At 36.5% G+C, this 23794-nt stretch overlaps 1 protein-coding gene across 1 annotated transcript in view; it reads right to left on the bottom strand.

The window, feature by feature from the left end:
• Nucleotides 1-5695, bottom strand: part of LOC113983508 (GTP-binding protein Rit2) — an 86484-nt gene extending 80789 nt beyond the window's left edge. The window contains exon 1 of the mRNA XM_039383437.1: nt 5356-5695. Coding sequence (XP_039239371.1) covers nt 5356-5653 — 298 coding nt within the window. The 5' untranslated portion in view covers nt 5654-5695. The remainder of the gene's footprint in view (nt 1-5355) is intronic.
• Nucleotides 5696-23794: the final 18099 nt, after the last annotated feature.

Raw genomic sequence — 23794 nt, 5'->3', positions numbered from 1 at the left:
GCATTTATGGAGTCACAGGAGAAGCAGATCCAAATTAAGACACCAAAACCTATACTTACATTGACTTTCATGGGGAAAAAAAGCAACTTGATTTGCCTTAACTGCAGTCCATAGCATACCCAAGAACTTGAAAGGGAACTTTTTTTCACCTTGACTCATACTGAGCAGTAACTTAATCCTACACCTTCGCCCTGGTGACTGCCTTGCCTCGGGACATGACGGAAGGCCAGACTCTTTCCCTTGGTTGGTTTACCAGGCATTTAGGGAAGAACAGCTGTTTTTGAGAATACTCTTGGGGTAAATAAGAAACCAAATCAAAACCAAAACCCCTTCCAAAAAAAACCCACCTACTGAGAAGGTTGTTTGATCAATGCCTGAACTGTGGTGTGTGATATTGAGCCCTGTGATGGTGTAAGAACATCACCAGCAGATCCAAATGGTGCTTTTCAAGCTCAGGACTTCCTATACAGCTGGAATCTCTACCTGTGCCCTTCATCTTTTTCAGTGTAGACTTGATCATGTATTAGTTTATCTCCAGAGAGTTAATAAACAGCTGGAGTGGGACAGTTCTCCAGTACACACTCTATATGGCTACCTCTGCTTACTGGGGCTCTTGTTATGGGGACACAGTTGAAATTAATAGACACAGAATTTGCTTTATCTAGACAGAATAAGAGGTAAAACTGGTCAAAAAAATAAAAGGGCAGTTTATCACATAAATAAAAGAAGTTTGCAGATTTAATCTAATTCCTCGTGCTGAAATTCCCATATCACAAAAGAAAAATTATTGTTTTCACACATTTTGGAACTTATTCTATATACATGATCATGAAATTAATTGGATTAATCACCTGCATCTGTAGAAACACAGTCTTTATGCAACATAAAAAAAAAAAAAGCAAGGAAATTAGTGGGGTAAGCATACCACCTCTAACCAGATCAGGCTGAGAAATACCTTTCCTCACACTATTCCTGCAACAACCCTAAGATAATACCTTCTTGATTTCTTTACTTCCTCTTTTTTATTCTTTCTAAGGTTGAAGCCTGAAAATACATATCTAAATGTTTTCCCATGTGTAATAAAACTAAAAAATATATTAATTTTGCAAAATATCTTGGGACAACTACTTTAAATCCCTACAAATTTCTTACAGTGGCAACAAATCAACTGGTAGTCAGTCTGAGAAATAAATATTGAAAAATGTAAACTTTCTCCTAACTAAAAATCTAACTAATTAACAACAAATATTTATTAGGTTTTTGTTTGTTTTTTTTTTTTAAGAATTCCTCTACTCATCTGAAGTACAACTTTCATAAGACAGTTAGCATGAAACTTTTGTCTATGATGCACTTATTCTATGCATAAACATGCAATTCTATCTACCTGGAATAACTGTAGAATATCTTCAGCCTTAAATATATCAATGTTAACTAGCATTAGGGAAAAACGAACTGACAAACAAACCAGAACAACATTTTCATTCAGTCAGGAAGATACACAAAAAGTTAGGTCATGGCACAATCTGATCAGCACTTGAAGAATGCTTAGGTAGTAACAATTTTTCATTAGCAGAGGTTTTTTATATTGTTTGGTGGCACGGGGTACATCAATTTGTTGATTTTGTTAGTCACTGTTCAACCCCCAGGTTAATCATCGCTAATGTTTTGCAGAATGTGCTGCAGTCAATTATTGTTATTAGTGTAATTGGTTTGCTAAATATGAGCCAGCAATAGATGGTCGAAGGATGTAAAGGCTCTTTCATGTGTGTTTCTTGGAACACTGAAAAACAGAGATAAATGCAGAGGTCTGAGCTGCATCAGACAGGGACCATGAGAGTAACTTGTTCCTGATCTCTGAAGGTATTTCTCAGGAAAATGGGTTTCAAAAGCACCAAGATGCTTAGTGTTTAAACCCTATGTCAAGAAATTTGATGTATGTTTAAACGATACTGAGGTGTCTGAGAAGATCAAGTGTCAAATTCTCTTTTTTAATTGAAACTTACATATAATTGGAAATATGAAATTTTGGCATGGACTATACTTAAATGAGAGTCAGTAGAAAATTCACTTCTTTTCAGTTTAATTTCCGTCTAATTCCTGGTTCTAACCAAATTTTGGTCTGAAATTGCATCAGACTGTACTTGATGTTCTTAACGACAAACACAACCCATGCAAAGTAATAAATTAACATGTTGCTCTGAAAACAAAAACAGTTTTGTTTTCAGAAGTCTTAGAAATGGTAATTTATTCTAGGGCATCTGTAGTCCATAATTACAGTACAGAAATCAACTCCTGTGAAAATTTACATGGACTTCTGCACATTTTAATTAAACACAACTATTCCTCTGGGTTGGGGTGGATTTTTTTTTCCTCCTACAAAATAGTGGTACCGATTTTGAAATGTGAGGACAGTTAAGTAACAATTCTTAAATCATTTGCAGTTTGCACATCATTACTCTGGATGTGATGGGTATCAGACTTGGATGTGCTGAGCTTTATCTTCTTTTTACCAATTCCTTTGAAATTTCTACCAAACAGAATAGCTTAAATAACAGGACACTGACTGTCCTCCTGGGCTGTCCATCATCTTGGAGCAAACAACCGAAGAGACAAGCCTGACAACCCAAAGCAAATATTCTATAAACACCAATGCCAAAGGACATCCAGTGCTGGTCTCCTCTTCCTAATTCCTCCCTGTGAACAAACACAATCACAACCCTCAGCCCCTCACAAGGAGCAGGCAGTTTTCAATGCAAAGACCTCCACACACACAGGATGAAGTGGCACAGTAAGAGAGTGGGAAACAGCAGATCAAAATTCCCAGGGGGTCTCTAGAAGTGAACTACATCTAAAGTAAAAAGAAATCTAACATTTCTGCATCTTGATTCCAATGGAAAATTCATTCAAAACCTGAATTATTTAATACTGAACGTAGTGAGGAATGGAAAAGTCTTTCATCCAAAAGAGGTTTCCTCTTGTTTCCCACTCAGTAACTCAACCCCAGCTGTTACTGTTTTTATCATGACTTAAAAGCAAAGTAAGAGGGAGAAAAAAGAATGAAAAAAAAAAAAAAAAGCCAGGATATTATCAGTACATCTAATCATATATCACTTATTTGTCAAAATCAAAACTGGAAACTGAATTTTTTGGGTTTGTTTTGTTTTGTTTTGTTTTTTTCTTTTTTAGTCTTTCATCTTTATTCAACCCTGATCAATTTTTATGGTTAAATTCATAATGTCCTTAACCAAATGAATCTAGGTCACTAGGGTAAAGAGCTCATCTTGTAGAATTAAAGTAGTCATTTAGGCCTTTTTCTACTTGTAATCCAGTCTAAATTAATCCTGTTTATGTAACAGTCAGAATGAATTAATGACTTACGGAATACCAACAATTTTTCCTTATCTCTATGAGAATTCTATCACTTGGATTCTCTCTCAGGATTCCACTGAAATATTTTATGTCCATTTCAAAGCCAGTAATGTTGACTACCCATCTCCTATCTTAATAATCCTCAGTTGTTTTGTTTTGGCTTTTTTTTTCCACCTAAAAGTTTAACTTTTGTGAATACAATGGAAAGTTTTCATTTATCCCATTGAATAGTCATAACTATCCACTTCATCCTATCTTTATTTCTCTAGACCATGCAGACACACAATTCTAATTGTTAATTATGTGGTTCTCAGCTTTGGAGATGTATCATTGTTTTGTGCAATCCACAGATTTGAAGGCTTTATTCTCATGAAATTAACAGCTAATGTCTTCTAAATAAGGAAAATTGAATAAACAAAATTTGTGATTTAAACTCTTATCTAATATTGAGTGTGAACTCCAAAATTCCCTCAGTATATATATATACAAAGTTTGGCTGTTATGATTCAGTCATACTAGGAATTTGGTATGGTTTGTAATATCTTTTGTTAAATAAGTTTTCAAAATTACATTGCTCTTACAAAGATATGTTTGGGAAAAAAAAACCAAAACTTACTGCCATCTTTTGGATGCACTCAGAAAAAAAAAAAAAAAAAAAAAAAAAAAAAAAAAAAAAAAAAAAAGGAAAAAAAAGAAAAAAAAAATTTAAAAAAAAAAGAAAGAAGTGACATTTTACTAAAAGTTCCAGCTGGATACCTGTTTTACCATGGAAAAGATAATTTGAAATTACAAAAACTTACTCTGAGATAACCAATATTTTCTTCTTCGACATTTTATGTGGTGATTATAGAGTAACATCTGTGCAAGAATTGTTTGCTTGGTTAAGCAATACTGATGGGGAAATAGCTTTCACTGAAAGATGTGCCACTGAAGCTGAAGCCAAACATAACAAGAATACAAAATTATGGATAGAGAGACAAAATTACATCTACTCCCAATCTTCAATTTTTTTGCACCCATGCCTCATCTTATTGTTTGAGTATAAATAAAACTTGTTTGATCTACGCAATTATTACAGTTTAGTGTTACAGTTTATTTATCCTGAAATTTCCTTGGAATCTAGCCTGGATATATTCTATTATCCTGCTTTTTTGTTGTTTTTTTTTTCTTTTCTCTTTCTGTTTTTCTTTTGAATTTCCATAAGATTTAATCAAATGCTTGTTGTGTGGCCAGCTCAATACACTGACTTCTTAGACAAACTCTATATGTTCAACAAAGTCTTTGTAATAACAGAGAATGCTAGTTTCAGTGAGAATAAATCAAAAGTGATAATATCTGGGAAAAAGAAAACAATGTCAGGGGAAAATAATGACTCCTCTGAAGAGATACCATTGTCAGACACCAGCATATCTTACCAGCTCTGGACAGTGATATTAAAATATGCTGCAAATCTGCCTTATCACCTGGAGTGAGACTCAGGCAGGCATTCTGTACCTGTCCGGACAGGAGAGGAGACTCGAAGCAGCTGAACCACAGTGACAATCAACACAAAAAGGAAAAAAAAAAAAAAAAAATTGTGGGGAGGAAAATTGAGTCACTGTAGGCATCCTCCTACAGCTGACTTTGCAGTTAGTTTCATTTCTGTCTGAGCACAGGGACTGTCAGGCCAACAAGTTACATCCACATTGTCCAGCAGACCATCATCCCTCGCCAAGTGCCACTTGGTGTTAAACCAACAGCAGCAATCTGACTGCTCTCCCCTCAGACACAGCAGAACCAAGGTCAGCTTTACACAAACACCGAACTAAAACGCCTGTAACACTTCAGCCTGCAACAAATCCAGCTGACTCATCACCCCAGACACAAACTACAGTCTTTTATCCAAGCCATGTGCAAGAAACCTGTCGTTAAACAGCGTCCTTGTCCCAGGAACTTTACCCTCCCAATGCACCCCTTCTCCCCAGAAATGTTGTTGCTGAAACTTACCGCTTTTGCCAACTCCCCCTGCTCCCAGCATCACCACCTTGTACTCTCTGGAGCCTGCTGAAGAATTGCTGGAGGAGCTGATCATTTCGTTTTCTAGCTCCATCTTGCACGAGGCAGAAGAAGGGAGCAAAACGAAGAAAAAAGCAACTGGCAGGTGCTTTCCCTGATCTTGAACAACTATAAAAGCTGTGCTAGGAAAAAAAAAAAAAAAGGCAGAAAGGAAAGGTATAATGCAAGAGGTGTGATTTATCAGCCTCACACTCACTGCTGTGCCTGTGTTAGCTGGAGAAGGTCTCATAGCAACCACTTTAACAGCTTCCAATAAAAATCTCTCTCTGCCCCCTCCCAGCTCTGTATCGTTCTCTGTGTGTCTCTTCCTGGACAGCAGCAGTTTTGTGAGGCTCCAGAGCCCTGGTACCTCTGGGGTTGCTGTGTCATTGAAATCAAATAGATAAGAGCTTCCAGAAAAAGAAAATGGATCAAATTTCTTAATCATGATGTTTGTTATACTATGTAGCGCTTGCTCGAATCCTAATCATAAAACAGACCAGACAACTTTCTTATCACCTTGGAATTAAATATTCATCCTATGATCATCAAGTTTGCTAGATTTACACATAATGCTATTAGAAGTGAAATAATAACTTTCAGGAGTCTTTATTCTTCATGAAGCTTACTGCAAACATAGAAGATTTCTAAGGCTAAGTTCATCCCCAGATCAATTCTCAGTTCAGTTTGCATCAATTATTTGTAAAAATAAACCAGATATTTTGGGGGGAAAAAGTAAAAAAGCTCTGCTTTTTGTTTTCTCTTTTTTCCCCACACATAATTTCAGGAGACAGGGACTGAAGGGGCAGGGAGAGAATAAACAGTTTGTTGCAATTATTTAATATCAAGTGATTTATCTTACGAAGAAGATCAGCCCCAATAAATAAGAAAAACATAAAGCAAAAAGCTGGTGAATGACATTCAGTGTGCAAAATCTCTCATTAGAATTATTCATTGAAAACTTACAGCAAAACACTACAGCTCTTCATTGATTTCTCATTTTGTTCTAAACATACCTAGTCCATTTAAAGAATGTAATCAGTAGTAAGATGCTTGCCCAGTTTCAACTGTTATAAGAGTGGTTTTGAGGACCAAAAAAACGTCTACTGTAAAAGGGCTGGAAACAAAAAACTTTGAAAAGTGCTGGACTTTCACGACAGATGGAACTGTTAAGGAGACAGGGAAATAGAAGCAGCAGAAGCAACTACTAAAGAATCTTGGAAGCCAGACATCTTCGTCTGTCAACTCTTCTGATTATTTCACAGAGAGTAAGCACATGGTATTACACAGGAATAGAGAATTAAAAGTTGAAGGAAAAAGAAAAAAAATTATAGACTGGTGAAGGACATGATTTAAAGAAAATTAAGGACAGGAAAGGGTATCAAAGGGCACATATATGAAAGATAGTTTAATAGTCTAGGAAAATATAGGATTAAAGAGATACATAGATATGATAATAATTATTAGAAGAGAGAAGGTGAGCAGAACATGAATACTCATTTTCTCTCCTAATAAAAAATTAGGAAACAGCAGAAGAAACAGAAAGTAACCCAGTTTAAAAGCAAAGTACTTAGAAACATTTCGATTAACTTAGGACAATTTTTAACACTTGAATTTTTGGGCAACAGAAACAAACTTGCAATGAACGAGAACTGAAATACAAAGTAATGCAAAATCCATCGTGGACTATTAAAATCTCCTGCTTAAGGACTTACGTTTCACACCAAGAGATCTTGGGAAAGCACTGAAAAATCCAAGTTTGATGGTCCATTTTCAGCTACACAGAAAAAGAGAGCAGAGGTAGAGCCACTGTGTTCTGAGAAACTCCTCCAAAGTCAAGATCTGCTACAGCTGTCCTAAGGGATTTCTGTGCTAACCACACTGTGAGAAGCTCTGTAGTGTCAGGGCTGGGTGGCTCTATTGATGCCTGGATGGAAGTCTCAGAAGGCTTTGGTCGTCAGAGCATAAAGCAGGACTTAAACAGGAAATTCTGAATGTAGCAATGTGGTGTCTAAATATTGAACTTCAACAGGAAGGGGCAGGTAGGTCGGTTAATCCCTGTTGTAATTAGAATTCCATTCACGTTAAAATCATTCCCATGCGCTCGTTATTGACACATTATATGCAACTAATAAAGATATCAAAACCAGTGCTTAGAACAGCTGGGTTTTTCTGGTAATCTCCCATCAAAACAGCAACCTTCTCCTGAGGAGTTTTTATCCCCATACCTAGCAGCAGCATTTGGCTGACATTAAAATGTCAGGAAAGCGAATGGTTGGGAGCAAAGACAACCTTAGCAAAATATATTTACATATAAAAATATTAGTGAATATTATGCATGCATAATAGATAAGAATGAGTCAGATTTTTTTTTTTTCCAGCTGTTAGTGTTTGTCAGAGAAAAGTGGCAAGTCAGTTTTTTCTTTTCTTTAGAGCTGGAACATAAGGAAGGAATTTATGAAATGGAAGGGGCTACAAAAGGGAATTATGCTAGAACAGGAAGACGAGTAAGAAACAAATAGAAAGGCCCTTCCTCATTTATTAACAAAAACTAGAAAAAACAAAACAGCATTTTTTTGCAGAAAGAGTAGAATTAAATGTTTGTTGTTTGAGGATTAATCACTTAAAATACCTGCTTTAAAGACAGATTTATGTTTATTTAACCTCAGCAGTTTAGTAAGTTTTATTACATTACATAAACTAACATCTTCGACAAACATATTCCCCTAAATTTCACAGAGATTTGTCCACAGCTTGAAAAGACAATACTGCATTCCCATTCAACCTAGGACTTGTTTTAATTGGTTTTCATCATAACTTCCTGTCGACAAGCAGCCTACTCTACCTTAAATTCATTCAATTCAGTAGTGGGGGAGAACATTTAGATTTATTCCCGTTTATGATAACATCAACTAGACTTCTTTCTCCCACCTGAGCAGTAAAATACAAAGGTTTACTTTCAGTCTGCTGCCAATAAAATGAACAATGAGATGATTTGAAATTATTCAGCTTAAAACATGTTAATAGGGGGAAAAAAGTCACCAATGTAAACGTTTTATGGATAACAGAAAGCAACAGTGCAAAACACAACGAACCTGAAATACTAGAATTTTTACAGTGTGTGACATTCCATAACGAATTTCAACCCTCTGTTTTATCTCTGCTTCTCTGCTTAAAGGACACATTTATCATGATGTAAATTCATAGAAAACTGTCCTTAGGCAAAAAAAAAAAAAAAGAGTAACTCCAAAGGTGGGGAAAAAGGCTTGGAGTACTGGATTGTAATGAATCATTTATTTAAGAAATTTGGCTTTATTTCTGTTTACATCTTGCTTATGAATTTATGGCAGTTCTCTCGATTTTTTTCTGCTATTTTTAAAATTTTTTTATTCAAACACAGTAGAATGCAGCAATCAATTCAGAACTATTCATTATTCAAAATCTAGCAACTGTTTTTCTTGAATTCTTTTTTTTTGGTTAAGACTGAAATAGCTTTATGCTCAGATCCTTAAGGATGTTTAGGTCTTAAGCAAAAGACAACATACAGATATGTTAGAAGAGAAGTAGATGAGCTTTTCTAGAAAAAATGTAATAGAAAACACATTTCATTCATCCTACATCCCCACTTCCTCTGGGGTTGTTGAATAAAATAATTAGATGTTAATATAACATGTAAGTGTTCTGAAATTGTTTCCTAGAGCACTTTATGTTGAGGAGATTTTATCAATTAACCTGGATAAATATTATTCTCATTAGGCAGGGAGCTCATGAGTTTGAAAACTTGAATAGCAAGCAAAATGCAAATCTTGACTCATTTGGTGATGGGTTAAAGGCATATGAACTATTTAATAATAAGTGAATATGCATGAGTCCTCTGGGGTCCATGCCATTATGGAAACACTGACCAATCTTTCGTGCCTCATGTTTACATATTAGGCACAGCAGAGAGGGGAAATGTGAAAAAGTATCTTCATAAAAAGGCATATAGGGTCAGCTTGCTGAATTGCTGCTGTGACAAGAGTGCTAATGCAGAAATCATTGCACAGCACCAGAGAATGTGCTCCTGAGAAAAAATACATTTGGCACACCAACTTAACTTGATCAATTCTGAGTAAAGACAGCATAATAAAGTAATTGCTAGGGGACTTCAAAAAAATTCCAGACTTCAATTTTACATTAGCGGATTTAAAATATTCAGTCAAAATATGCTGAACACCTCTGAATCACATTGCTAAGGGACCTCCAACACACTACAGAAGCATCTCTGTGTTTTTGGAATTCAGATTCCAGCTAGAAATACCCAGGGGTTCAATCACCCACCTGCCACAGGCACCTTGACTCCTTTCTATAATCCTCATCTTTTTTCTACTCTCCAAATTAGTTGTCTGTAGGATGACTTGATGTGTCACACATACTGTAGGTGACTGGGCACTTGACAACCTCACACCTTGAAGCTGGCTCCTCTGCTGTTAAATATATGCTTTTTGTTCTGAAGCTCTTGTTGCTGTTCCTGGTGTCAGACAACACAATGTCCCCTGCCTCTGCTGAAATGCATTTTAAACTAAGACTTATCAGCATGTCAAGTGGCAAAAGCTAATGGAAGGAGAAAAGATGCAAGCCTGACTATTTAGAAAAAAATGTGAAACAACTTGAGATTCCATAGAGTAAAGCAGCATTGTGGTTTCTTGTCAAAGAAAGATTTGTCATGAGCCACAACTTCCCTGTGATTATCCCTGAGGTCAAATAGCACAATTAACACTGTACCTACTGTACAAAGGTTTGAGAAACAGGGACAGTTTGTCACTTTCTTGAGAACACTCAAATAATATTAACTTTAAAATTCTTACAAGTGACTACTCTAACTTCTTATAGACAGAAACACTGAAGGTCATGTCCTAGCCTGTGTTAAAGAGAAAAGCCATTTTCTCTGGTTTCCAGTAAAGTTTCACAAATGATTTATGATCTTACTGTCAAGAAATACTAATGATTCTGGGCCATTTATGGATTTCTGTTGAATTTTAATTACATCCACAGATAAGATTTCTACACTTTCAAATGCAACACTGATATTCAGAAAATTAAAATCTTAGAGATCTTAAAGCCTTACACCACATGAACATGTTCTCTGTGAGAATGAATGTACATTTATTCTAAATTAATTCACCTTCCAGTGCTTTTGCTAGCAAGGAAAATTATAAGCATGAATATAATATGAAATACCATATAAATAGCACTAGAAGAGCTCTGAAGAGGTCATCCTTTTCATCCCTACCCCGTGCCACAAATACATGTAAGTAAATTGAACAATATTTGCTTAACCTTGCATTAATGTCTTCCAGAGTGAGAAATTACTCAGTTTCTGAAATAAATTGCCTCACTATCCCATTAGAAATGTCTTTGAAACCCAAATGTCTTTTATTACACACTAATATTATCACTTTTCATTCTATCTGCTGCAGCAGTTATGAAAAGGTATAGTGAACGTACCAAATACATATTAAAATAGTGGGCTAGTAAATCAAATGCACATTGTAAATGTGGAGAATGTTGTTCTTGTCAGCATTCCTGCCTCTTTCTTTCACACTTCCTGTTTTTCACCAGAAAGGTTACTCTGTCAATCCTGCTTCATAGGTCATTTATTAACCTGCTTCTTTTCTTGCCAAAGACCCTCCACTCCTTGTCCTGAAGTGTTGTTCCCAAATCTGACCACATCATCGTTTCAAGACTTCATAAAATATATATTTACACCTACTACCACTGTGTGTCAAACTTAATATAGCTACAATAAACACAGTCAATCATCAATAGCAGACACATTTCTGTCTTTTATTTTCTAATTCATATTTGAATGCCCTCAAGGAGAACCTACTGGGATGGTGAGAGTTTCTGACTTTTAAGGTTCTGCCATTCTGTTCTTTTTCAAGTCATTCCTGTCATACTGGATGACAAGACATCCTTGTCATTTCTGGAAAAACATGATTATTTCAATTTCAGTTTTGACTGAAAAAAAAAACAAACCGCAAGAAAATTTTCTCATTTTGGCTGTTAACTTGAAAGAGTTTATAGAAGATGGTAATGCCTACATCCCCAAATTCCTTGCACTTGAAAACAGTTTCCCAAACTTCACTTCAGGAATGTGAATTTTCAGTCTGAACTATGTCAAATAGCGTATCAGTAAAAAACAAACAAACAAACAGACAAACAAACAAAAAAACCCCAAACAAAACAAAACAAAACCAACCACTAACAACTGTAGACAGACTCTTGAATTCCATCTGTCATCAGTCATTTATATGCTTTCCACTTCACTGTCTATATTGAGTAAAGCTGAGGAGATAACTCCATCTTCATCAGCTTCATCATGTACACCAAACAGAGTAAATCTGAATTTCTCTGACGTAGACTTTCTTACTGTCATGGATTATTTTCTGTGATAAAATCATTTTTTCTACAAATCAAATTGCTTATTGGTACACTGTTGGTTTAACAGAAGTGAATACTTTTGCAGTTCTTAAATCCATTGCAATCAACAGTAATCAGAACTCAGTGCATAATTGAGCTCAACAACTGTATCAATGGTAAGAAAAATAAAGTCAGTTCCTTTAAAATTGTCAGTAAAATGGTTCTTCAAGAAAATTTAGGCTTTGGGCTAGCTAAATCTCCCACTGAACATGTTGTTTCCCATGTTGAATAGAGGAACGTTTAGCAAGGTTGGAGTAGCAGAGGCTTGGACTCAGCTACCTAATGGGCTGAATAATGGTTTACAAGAACCAAGCAAAAATTAATATATATACTGCTGTTTTCAGAGCAGTAGTGCAACCCCTACTTCTTCTGCTGTCATTCTGTGGATATCTGTGCTTGATTTCTGATCAACCTACCTATTTTGACAGCTTCCAATATGTTTAAAGTAACCAGTTTCACATGTAAAAACAGCACTGGAAACACTGGGAAACCTGCATAAAAGATATCACCAAATCTTACAAATCTGAAATAAGCTCTCTCATTTAAACCCTACCAAGTGGATCATGAGTTAGGTAAGTATGTACGTGCATTTATTTGGAAAGTTTTTACAGAGCTGTATTGCAAAAGATTACAAATATCCCACTTGTGACTCCTACTGCAATCGATTTGAGATCTGCTTCTACCAAAGACACTAGACACTCCAGTCTGTCACTTGTTAGTCTGTTAATCAGTTTAAAGATGCTATTCTTACAAAATATTGTAAGATCAATAGTCTTATGTGTTAGGAAAAGTGTTAATCTAACCTATGTATAACATGAAAAGCAAAGCGGTGCAGTCATTTTATAATGTTGATAGTTAAGCATGTCTGAAAAAATCCATTGCTGTGGATTGTTTTGTACCACTAACTCTTTGATTATAACAAACTCAGCTTTAGAAAAAAAAAAAAAAAAAAAAAAAAAAAAAAAAAAAAAAAAAAAAAAAAAAAAAAAAAAAAAGGAAAAAAAGAAAGTATAAACCAAAAACATTCAGGAAAATTGTGTAAAATCAGAATCCTGGTTCCCTGTATTGGAAATGCTTAATATCCCTTACTGGAGTCAAATTTGTTAAATAATCATTCAAGACAATATTTTATAACAGAGTAATCTTGTATTTCCTTGCTTCAATATTGGTTTTCATATCAGGTATGATATTCATTGTTCTAGAAAGAAATGAAGCTCCAAAATTCTTTTAAGCTCAGAGTTTTGAGATTAAAATCATATATCTGTGTCCAAAATAAATGTAACTTCTGTACTAATTCTGATGACAAGTGCAATTAAAATGCTAACAAATACATCCACCTCTCAAATTTCACTCTATTATGTCCACAAATCTCTGCTAAGACATTTTACTTCTGATGTTCTTTAAATTTGAAACCAAATGTATACATACATACGTATGTAAGCTCATAAATTATAACACATATATCAAAATAAATAGCACATTTTAAAACAAGACTTTTTTTTCATTTTTTACAGGCTGTGTTATTCCAGGGCTTCTGGAGGTGAGAATGGTATCATTAAGCATAAATTTGCTGCCTGCAAGAAAAAAAAGAAAAAAAAAAAAAAAAGAAGTGAAAACAAACTTTCTTATGATAATCTTATGATTTCCTTCTTAAAAGGGGGAAAAAAAACAAAACAAACAAAAAAACAAAACAAAAACAAAAAAAAAAAAGAAAAAAAAAAAAAACCAAACCAAACCAAATAAAAAAACCAAACAAAACCAAAACAAAAAAAACCACGCAAACAGAAAAACCCTAAAACCACAAACTTGAGCGGTAGGCATGTCTAGTAGGATCTCAGGTCCCAGACAGTTTTTCCTTCCTTAAGATCAGGTTCAGAGTTCTGACACAAAAAGCCCTGAGGATCAGAACACCTGTGTTAGACTGAAGTTTGGAGAGAAACATAATTTTGTATGTGGCTATAATACAGTTTTTGATACTTTTGCTGTCTGTGGATACCAATGTACCTGCAAGACATAAGCACATGAAGACGGCTAGACTGCAGGATTTATTCTCCTTAGTTTTGCTGTAGCTGCTTGCTATAGATGGACCTTGACAACATAACAAAAGGAAAAGGCTGAGACAATAATGGATCTTTAATGGGAAGGAGTACACAAGTACCATGTTAGACAGAGGCCAACAAAGAGATCAAATGAATTATGTTCTTCCTATTAACTACAAACTGTAAAGAAGTCGTGAATACTGGCAACCAGCCAAGCCCCTGATACACATCTAATAAAAGATGCAGGTCTTCCAGGACCTTGAGTGGATTTCAGGGGCCCTTTATTAGCTGAGAACCATCTCAGGACAGACCTCGTAATATCCTCATTGTGTTTCTGTGTTTTATACTTATCCTCCAATCTTTGCGACAAAAAGTGTACAAAATTTGATTTGAAAATCAAACCCTAATTCTCACTTTCACTGTTTTTCAAGGCATCCTTTTACTTCCATGTGGTTTTAATTAGAGTTTTGGGTCTATTTCAAATCAAACTTTTTTTTTTTTCCCCTATGGAAAGATCTTTCAGGTCCTCAAGTTTTAATTTCATTCACATTTAAATGATTTTTAAATTCTTACATTTTAATGGTATTAGAATTAACTGCCTGTTTCCACTACCATGTGTGGAAAGGGCCTTCTCTTCCTGCATTGCAACATGCCTTCCTTTCTTCCGAAAGTTTCTCAAAAGCATACTGAGACTTTCATTTTCCTTGAAAACTTGCTTTTTCTTTTATATACTTATATTGCCTAAGGTTTTAGGTTGCCCCTGACTGGATGGCAGGCACCCACCAAAGCTGTTGTATCACTCCTCTTCAAAACAGGACAGAGAAGAGAAAAGGTTAAAGGTTTTAGATAAGAAGTGGAAGAGATCACTCACCATCACGGGCAAAACACACTCAATTTGGGGATATTAATTGAATTTATTATTGAAAAAAGCAGAACAGAATAATGAGAAGTAAAATAAATCTTAAAAACACCTTCCTCCCACCCCTCCCTCCTTCCCAGCTCTTCCTTCTCCCCCCAGCAGGGTAGGGAGACAGAGAATGGGGGTTGTGGTCAGTTCATCACACGTTGTTTCTGCCGCTGCACAGGAAAAGGAGTCAGAGTCCTTCCCCTTCTCCAGTGTGAGGCCCCTCCCACAGGATACAGTACTCTAAGAACTTCTCCAATCTGAGTCCATTCCTTGGGCAATAGTTCTTCACAAACTGCTGCAGCGTGAGTCACTCTTCCACAGGGATCAGTTCTTCAGGCACAGGCTGCTCCATTGTGGGACCCCATAGGGTCACAATTCCTGCAACAAACCTGCTCCAGTGTAAGCTCCTCTCTCCACAGGGGCACAGATACCTGCCAGAACCCTGCTCAAGCATGGACCTCTCATGGGGTCACAACCTCTTTCATGCATCCTGCATCCTTTCCTGTAAACTCTTTCATGTATTCAGCTCCTGTGTGGGCTCCTCCATGGGTGCAGGTGGATCTCTGCTCCCCCATGGTCCTCCATGGGCTGCAGGGGCACAGCTGCCCCACCATGGGCTGCACCTTGGGCTGCAGGGGAATCTCTGCTCCAGCACCTGGAGCTCCTCCTGCCCCTCCTTCTGCACTGACCTGGGTGTCTGCAGAGTTGTTCATATGTTCTCACTCCACTCTCCTTTGGCTTCAAATACCTTTACACAATAACATTTTTTTTTTTCTTCTTAAATATGTTATCACAGAGGCATTATTATCATTCCTGATTGTCTCAGGCTTGGCCAGCACTGGGTCCATCCTGGAGCTGGCTGGAATTGGCTCTTCAGGACACAGGGGAACTTTGCAGCAGCTTCTCACAGAAGCCACCCCTGTAGCCCCCCTGCTGCCAAAATCTGGCCATGCAAACACAAGACAAGCATATACACTCTTTCTCTCATCTAAAGACCCATTATTGAATCAATGTTGCCAAAAAATCTCTCTAGGTACCTTAACTACCAGATGAGCAGCAGACTACAGCTTTCATGCATCTGGTCCCTGACAGCTGTCAATATCCTTCATGGCACTTCAGCCCCTCATGCTCCAGAAAGATTGTGAGATATATTGGCTTTAATAGGAGACTCTGCACAATTATGTAAATTTAAAATGAGAGGTTTGCTTCTCTTCCCATTTTTGTGCCCTTTTTTTTTTTTTTACAGAGCAGTAAAAAAGGCAACTTCTTTCATGACACACCACTCTGATTGTCCTGAAAACAGATTATACTCTGCCCTGAAGAGCCTAGTCTCACATTCTTTATTAAATCAGCTCCTTTTTTGAGATAAAGACCGCAGTTATGTCTTACTTTTTTTACATAAAGAAATAGATCTTCTGTTCCTTCAGAAGGCAGCCTAGTTCCAAGTTTGCCTGAAGTAAATGGTGTCTAGATTTATCATGCACCTCATTAAATACAGTTAAATTCTTCCATGTATTAAGTGATATTTCTTTGTGAAATACTGACTTGGAAAAATGCTACAAGTTAGCAAAAACTAAATAGAAAAGGAAAGCAAAAGACCATAATAAGGATTCATTGACTGTAAAATGGATTTCAGATACTGTAAACACACTTTCAGGTAAGTAAGAAAGACGTTATTTCTCTACAGTTATGGTTATTGCTACATCACTAGTGGCATAGCTTAACAATTTCTTAATTATCTTTGAACATCTTTTTCATTTGGCTATTAGAAACACAAATCTATTTAGTCATGTAGAACGTGTCACTGACAATAGCTGTATTATCAAATACAATAATGAGTCAAAGTATGTTTGATGATTATTTTTATATTTTGTTAATCTCAACGCACAGTAATGAAGAAGCATCACTAAAACTTTCTCAACACAAATTTCATTTAGCAAGAAAAGTGTCACCACAAATTTGGTCCTAATTTTTTAACCATCTTTGCTCTCCCAACTTTTTCATGAGGAAGAAAACTTCTCTGACCCATTTCTTAGAATCTGCAGCTACCTCCAGTGGAACTTTCTCCAGCACTACTATTGCAGAATGTCACAGCTACTGAGTGCTGAATGTTCACCAGCTTTTTTTTATTATTATTATTTTTACTCAATGTCAGCATTCATTTCTCTGAAAAAAATTGACAGGATTATCTCATTTAAATCTCCCTAAAAATCCTGTCCATAAAAAACGGTGTTACACAACTTTTTCCTAAGAAAAGGAAGTTTTAATGGCCAAGTTTGCATACAGAATTCAGAAAGGCCTCCGGAGAAAGTTCTTGCCCTGAGCCTGCAGAATCCTGAAGAAAACATTCCCAAAGCAAATCTGGAATACTGAATTTACCAGCCTGAATTTCTTTTTCTTCTCATGTATATGTAATAGTGATTCATCTGGCAGGTATGGGCCATGAACCATGCAAAAGAATTTTCCAATTGCAGCAGAAATGCACTATAATGAGTCCCATAAAAATCACTAAGTCTGACATTGGAAGGACATTGGGAATATTAAAATTGAGATTCAGGTGTCTGGAGAGCATGGGTGTACATTACCATACATTTCCCTAAGCCTGTAAACTATTCTTGTCCTGCTGCAATTTGCACACTGCAGCAATTAATTGTGGATCATTTTTATGGGATAATGGTGAGTATAATCAGTCAAATTTAATTGACAGCCCACTGGAACTTAAGGGGATTTGATTTTTTAGAGTTTTGAATCTTTGGAAACCTCAAATTAAAGGCAGTCAATTAAGACTGATACCATCAAGAACTGTCCAATTAATCACAATTTGTTTACCGATGCACTATACAAGACAGTGATTTCCCCACATCCTGCTGTACCAAATACTATAATGTCAAGTAGATATTTTCTTGCTGCATTTTATTTTTAAGGTGGGCTTTCATTTTCTTTCCTATCCCACTGGCAGTATGAGTAGTTCATTATGACTTATTCTTTTCATTCATGTGCAATGCTTCAACTATTAATATTTTCTTTTTCTAATATACTTTATGTAGATAACATATGTAACATTTCATGACTGAAATTACAACTTCATTTATCCTACTACCCTGTTATTTGTTTACACATGATTCGCTGAAACTTGTAGTAGAAGAATACCTGATAATTTTCCTGTTGTTTGTTACTTTCTCAAATCCTTGGCAGGATTTGTCGGTCAATTAGATTTCAACTATAAAAGTCAATAATTTCTTACTTTTTCTTGGACTTTGGATTTGGTTTATGTGAGGTAAAACCAGAAGTGAAGTCCGAGTTGTGCAGTTCTTCAAGCCATGCAGGCTTTTCCCATCTACCTACATTTGCTTAAATTGATGAATAATGAAAGAGAGATGTCTGATGAATTAATAGGCTTCAGAACAATCACATTGCCTCCTCAAAATCATTCAGACTCACAGGAGACTTTTCCATTGATGTTATTCCAATATACCCTTCAATAACAACATTACAATGTGACACGTGTACTTGTGCCAGTGTGTTCATGCATGTATCCCTAGTGTGGGAAACGATGAGAGGGGGTCCTCAAGGTATTTACTTAAGTTAAATAGAGGTTTTCTGAAAAGGCGCTGTACTTTTGAGAATCATAATTTCTCTGAATGTTTATTTTTATTTAAACTGAAGTACTTCTGTGCCTATAATGGTCTGGTTTGAATGAGACCTTATAACGAGCATCCTACTGCTCTGAATGTCTGTTATTTTTCCCTTTGCAACTCTTGCTGGAATGAAGAGAAGAAGGAGGGCAACAAAGCTGGTGAAAGGTCTGGAAGGAATGTCCTGCGAGGGGAGCGGCTGAGGACTCTGGGCTTGTCTGATTTGGAGGAAAGGAGGATGAGGGGTGACCTGCTTGCTCCCTACAACCTTTCTGAGAAGGGGAAACTGAGGGGGAGGTGCTGAGCTCCTCTTCCTGGTATCCAGTGACACAGTGCATGGCAAGAGCTTAAAGCTGCACCAGGGATGATTCAAACTGGGAATAAGGAAAAACATTTCTTCACCGAAATGGTGGTCAAACCCTGGAACAGGCTGCTCAGAGAGGTGCTCAATGTGCCAATAATGTCAGTGTTTAAGGGGTGTTTGAACAATGCCTTTAACAACGTGTTTTAACTTTTGATAAGCCCTGAATTGGTCAGACTGTTGGACTAGGTGATCTCTGTAAGTTCCTTTCAACTGAAATAGTCTATTCTATTCTAAAGTCTTTAAAGGTCGGTCAAGATTAGCATTTTAGGCTGGACTAGGAGTATGTTTTTTAATAAAATTGTTTGACTGGCTGCAAGGGTGTATTTACTGAGGATATTTGGTCCAGAGCACTGATCACTCTACAGATCCACTGTTCAGGGACACACACTGACTAGCAATGTCAGTACCTAGTGTCACTTCTAACTGCTGAGAAACAAAGAGTAGGGAAGGTCAGAGAAGTGTAATGACTTTTCTGAAAGTAATTAATAATTGGAAGTTTGTGCTTTGTTGTTGTTGTTGGTTTGGGTTTTGTTTTTTTTTCCTCACCGCAAATTTCAGATTATCTGCCTCCATAAATTTCAAAGAACTACCAAATATTGAACAAAACTGGAAAAAGTGATAAGATAAAACTGACTCTGTGTGTATAGATGTCAGTTTTGGGTACAACAGCTTTGTCAGTGCTTTATAAAGTGTTGATAAGGGTACAGTTCCATGTCCAGAAAAAGAAGGCTTTAATAATCTTTGAAAAAAACAAGGAAAACTACAGGAATTGGAAAAATACTTTCTGTAATATTAGTTTAAAATATGGAGTTTTAAGAAGAAAATTCTTCCTGAAAGAAGAAGGACAGAGAGCTGCGAGGTATCTGATGCTATCAAATGCAAAATAAAAAAAAAAAATAAAAATTCCCTTACTTCTTGCACCCAGTTAAAGCTTTAACACCAGATTTTCCATGTTCCTTGTTGAGTGCAAAATGAAAGACCCTTTCCACTTCACAAAAGTGACCTATTTCAGTAACAGCATTTGTTATACGCTTAAAGGCTAAACCTGTAACACAGCTTTTATATCTGGATAGCTCATTCAAAGCTGCTCAAATGCCAAAAATCAACCCAGGGGAAAATGTTTTACCAATGAAATTTTACCAAGAAATTGGTAGTAAGTCCTGTAGTAATACCTGTGGTCATTTTGCTTCTAGGAGAGGAAAAATCATGCAGGTTTTTCTTAACTCTCTCTTTGATTCATGGCTCTACAACCTTGTGTCAGAAGTCTTTGGGAAGTATTTGTATTTTAGTAAAATTCTCACACGGTAGAAACCTACTTCAGGAAACCAGCCAGAAAAGCTCTGAGAATTCTAACTCTTGAGTTAGCATAAAAACTCTTTTACCCTTTCATCTTGTTCTGGAATAAGACCAGACAAGCCAATACAAGCCATTGACCATTACAAGCAAAAAGTATAAACATTTCACAGCCAGATTCATCTTACAAAAAAACGCCTCAGTGTCCACACACAGTTCCGAATTTACAACATGTTTACATCAGGTAATTAACAACTTCTAATAAAGACAAGAGTCAGACAAGCCCGTAGATCATATGCTTATGTGGTCCCTTCAAAGTCTGAAAGAGTTTTTAAGGGTTTCTGGCAAACAGGTGTCTCTGGAATTACCTGAAGTGCTCAGGGACCCAAAAATCTGAGAACATGACAGGTATAAATTTCAAACTGGAGTTCCACTTTACCTCTGACACTGGAGGCTATACACCAGTGCTGAGCAGTATCCCCAGAGCAGTCAGAGAATATGGCCTAACATAATGTATGACAAGCCCTGATTTAAAATAACATCTCTTGAGGGCTGAAAAGAGGGTCTTATAGCTACACTCCTATAATGTTTCACTGGTGCTCTGGTTGGGCATAAAAGTCTATTTTTATGTCTCTTAATCAACACAACCGTAATGCTAATAAACAGAATTTGCAATGGAATTTGGGAGCTACTTGTTGTAGAAACACCATGGTAAAGTTATATTAGAGTTAGTACCGTATTTCCAAACTTGCTGCAGTATGAATGGTAAAAATCTCTCTAAATAGTGCAGCAGAAACAACACAGTTCCTGCTCTACCTGACAGAATAGGTGGTTTGGTTTACTAAGGAAAAGACATAGGTGAAGACAGAAGAAAGTAAGAGAGAGAAAAGGAGCAAAGAAGAAAGGAAGAAGAAGTAAAGAAGGATGGAAAGACAGAAAAATACAGGGAGTAGGATGAAGATAGGATTGATTCAGATCCTTCCTAGCTAAAAATCCAGATTATCTAAATGCCACAGTTGCATATATGACTGAACGTTGGTACCCAACACTACCTTTCCCAGGGCAACTGGAAAGTAATTGTTGCCATGGCCTGCCCAGAAGTTTCCTGTGTTGCTTTTCAAGCCCAGAAACGCTGTGGTATGAACAACCAGGCACTCTGAAACCTCCACATATTTGTTTCTCTCCAGGAATTTCACTTCAGTTTCTCCATATAATCTGCATACTTAAAACAGGCCTGTAACACAAGAAAGAGTGAAAAATGTCACCACAGCTACAGCTCATTTTATCTAAAACCCCTTTTTTTTTTGCCCATTACAATTCTGAACCTCCTGAAATCACATTTACTGTGCCATAGAAGAAGTCCTTTACTTTCAGTCCAAATACAATTCATGTTAACAGAGAGACACTTCCACTTACGGTGCCAACATTCAATACAATCAAAAAGGCAGGAGGAAAAAAAAAATCCAGGAGTGTTATTCCAGCTCCACAGCTCTCTTTAAAGAATTCATGAATGTAATCATGTAACTCACATCTTGCTGTAGAATATTTTAAAACCTTGAGTAGTGGCTGCCAGGATGGGCTCCATTTGCCCTGCTGTGACTTTGCCACTATGTAAACAAACAGGATTAATAGAACAGTATTGTTAAGCAATACAGCTTCAACTTGTTGCATCTTTCAGCTAAGGATGAGTCCTGGATTCCAGCTGATGGTTTCTCAAAAATTCATGTTAGTAATATTAGACATTAAAGTATTTTACCATGAACTGGCAAAAACAGAGAGAGAATGTTTCTTAAATTGAATAATACTTCACCCATCTGCCATCTAACCTTGGCAGCATGTATATTCATTCTCATTCAAGCAAACCTCCAAAATTTCACCCAGTAATCATGTCCCACTCACATGGGATATTTCCGTTACTTCTGTAGAAATAATCACCACTCCTGACACACTATTCCCTGGGTTTACATAGCTCTAGCTACAGATTTGTGCCTTTCCACCTGCATTGCATCAAAAAGCACATTTACGCTCACTGTAGCCATTTCAGATAAGCATAATGATACTGCACTTCTTAAATCCTCTGTGTACTGTTATCCTGCTCCTCATTGCCTATTTTCCTGAGATAGCATACAATTGTCAGGAAGTTTAGATTTTTATTATCACTGGTAGCATGGATATGAATGATACTGATGTGATAAGCTGGACATCATGTTCGGCATCATTTCCTTGTGTAGATAACGTACATTATATCATCACATAACGTGATGATAGAAGGCACAAAAATCGACACAAAAATTGTTCAGTGATTGGCATTCAAGCAGAATAAATGGATTGCACTTAACCAGCTGAGGGAGAGCATTTCCCCCCTCATGAAGGAAACAGGTTTTTCAAGGATTATTGAATCTCTGCAGTTACTTAAGAAAATTAGTTCCCAAAAAAATTTCATTCCTTCTTTTCTGAATAAATCATGTTTTTGGCCAGCTTGTATGGGGCTTTGGAGCAACTTGGTCTAGTGGAAGGTGTCCCTTCCCATGGCATGGGAGTTGGAAATGCATGAGCTTTAATGTCCCTTTCAACCCATTCTATGATTCTGTGAAATAAAAAGTGAATACTCCATGGTTTACTGTCCCTCATCTGAGAGTCTGTGGTTTTGGTACAGAAAGATTTTCAGAAACTCATTTTTCAGTTCAGGCTAAAAACATAAAAAATCATAACATCCCAAATTGTTGGTATCTACTGATGTCTGGGTGAGTATTCGCTCTTGTGACTTACAGTTCTCTATGTGTCATTTTTAGTAGTGTGAATCTAAAACAATAAGACAACAAGACAATATGCAGTTCAGCAGATACTTAGGCAGTAAATTCTTACTACAGCTCTGGACAAATAACAGAGTCAATAACATAATAGGCTTTTCTCCCATCTCCTACTCATACCTAAATTTACTCTGCCGTGAATTAGTATATCAGTATAGCAGATTCTTGCCTGGATATCCACACAACACAATTACCACAACCTAAACTATCTGCAGGAAGACTTACAGGACGAGTAGCTCCTGTCTTTGTCTTCCCAGATCCACCTGCATGCTCTTGTCATGCCTTTTTCTTCTTATTCCGTGCATGTTCATTCCACGCATGTTCATTCCACTCTGCCTTAAAATGAGATAAAAATAGCCTATAAAACTCTAAGAAGGATGCACAGGTATATATGTTTCCCTTCCTCAATCCTTCAAAACATAGATCTCTTTTTAGCTTTAACATTATGTTTAGAGAATTGTAAATACTAAAGAATGAATGTAGGGAAATTATCATTGCAAAATTACCAGTTTAGTACCACACAGGTATTTTAAAACCTTTAGATTATCCACCCAAAAATCTGAACAGCAGAAATGGAAGGCAAAATACTTTGTAGGACCTATAGGAGGATGCTTACTATTGTTACATTTGACTCACACTTGACTAATTTCCTTGGAGAAGTGCATCTAGAGGAAATGTGTGGAATGTATAAAGAATATAACCTTTTGCAAGACAAGAATAAAACATTGTTCCTTGCATAGGTGGAAAGTTGACAGTTTACCATGGGAATTGTGGAGAGAATTAGCTTCAAAGCGTACAGATGAAGAAAAATGTTACATGGCAACGCACAACAATATGTGCATAAAGCTAGTAATGACTGTTATTGCCCAAGAGGCATGACT

The sequence above is a fragment of the Pipra filicauda genome, unplaced genomic scaffold, assembly GCF_003945595.2.
Source record: "Pipra filicauda isolate LSUMZ 115617 unplaced genomic scaffold, ASM394559v2 scaffold30_size5312502_pilon, whole genome shotgun sequence".
Classification (NCBI taxonomy): domain Eukaryota; kingdom Metazoa; phylum Chordata; class Aves; order Passeriformes; family Pipridae; genus Pipra; species Pipra filicauda.
This window is presented reverse-complemented; position numbering and strand designations above follow the sequence as displayed.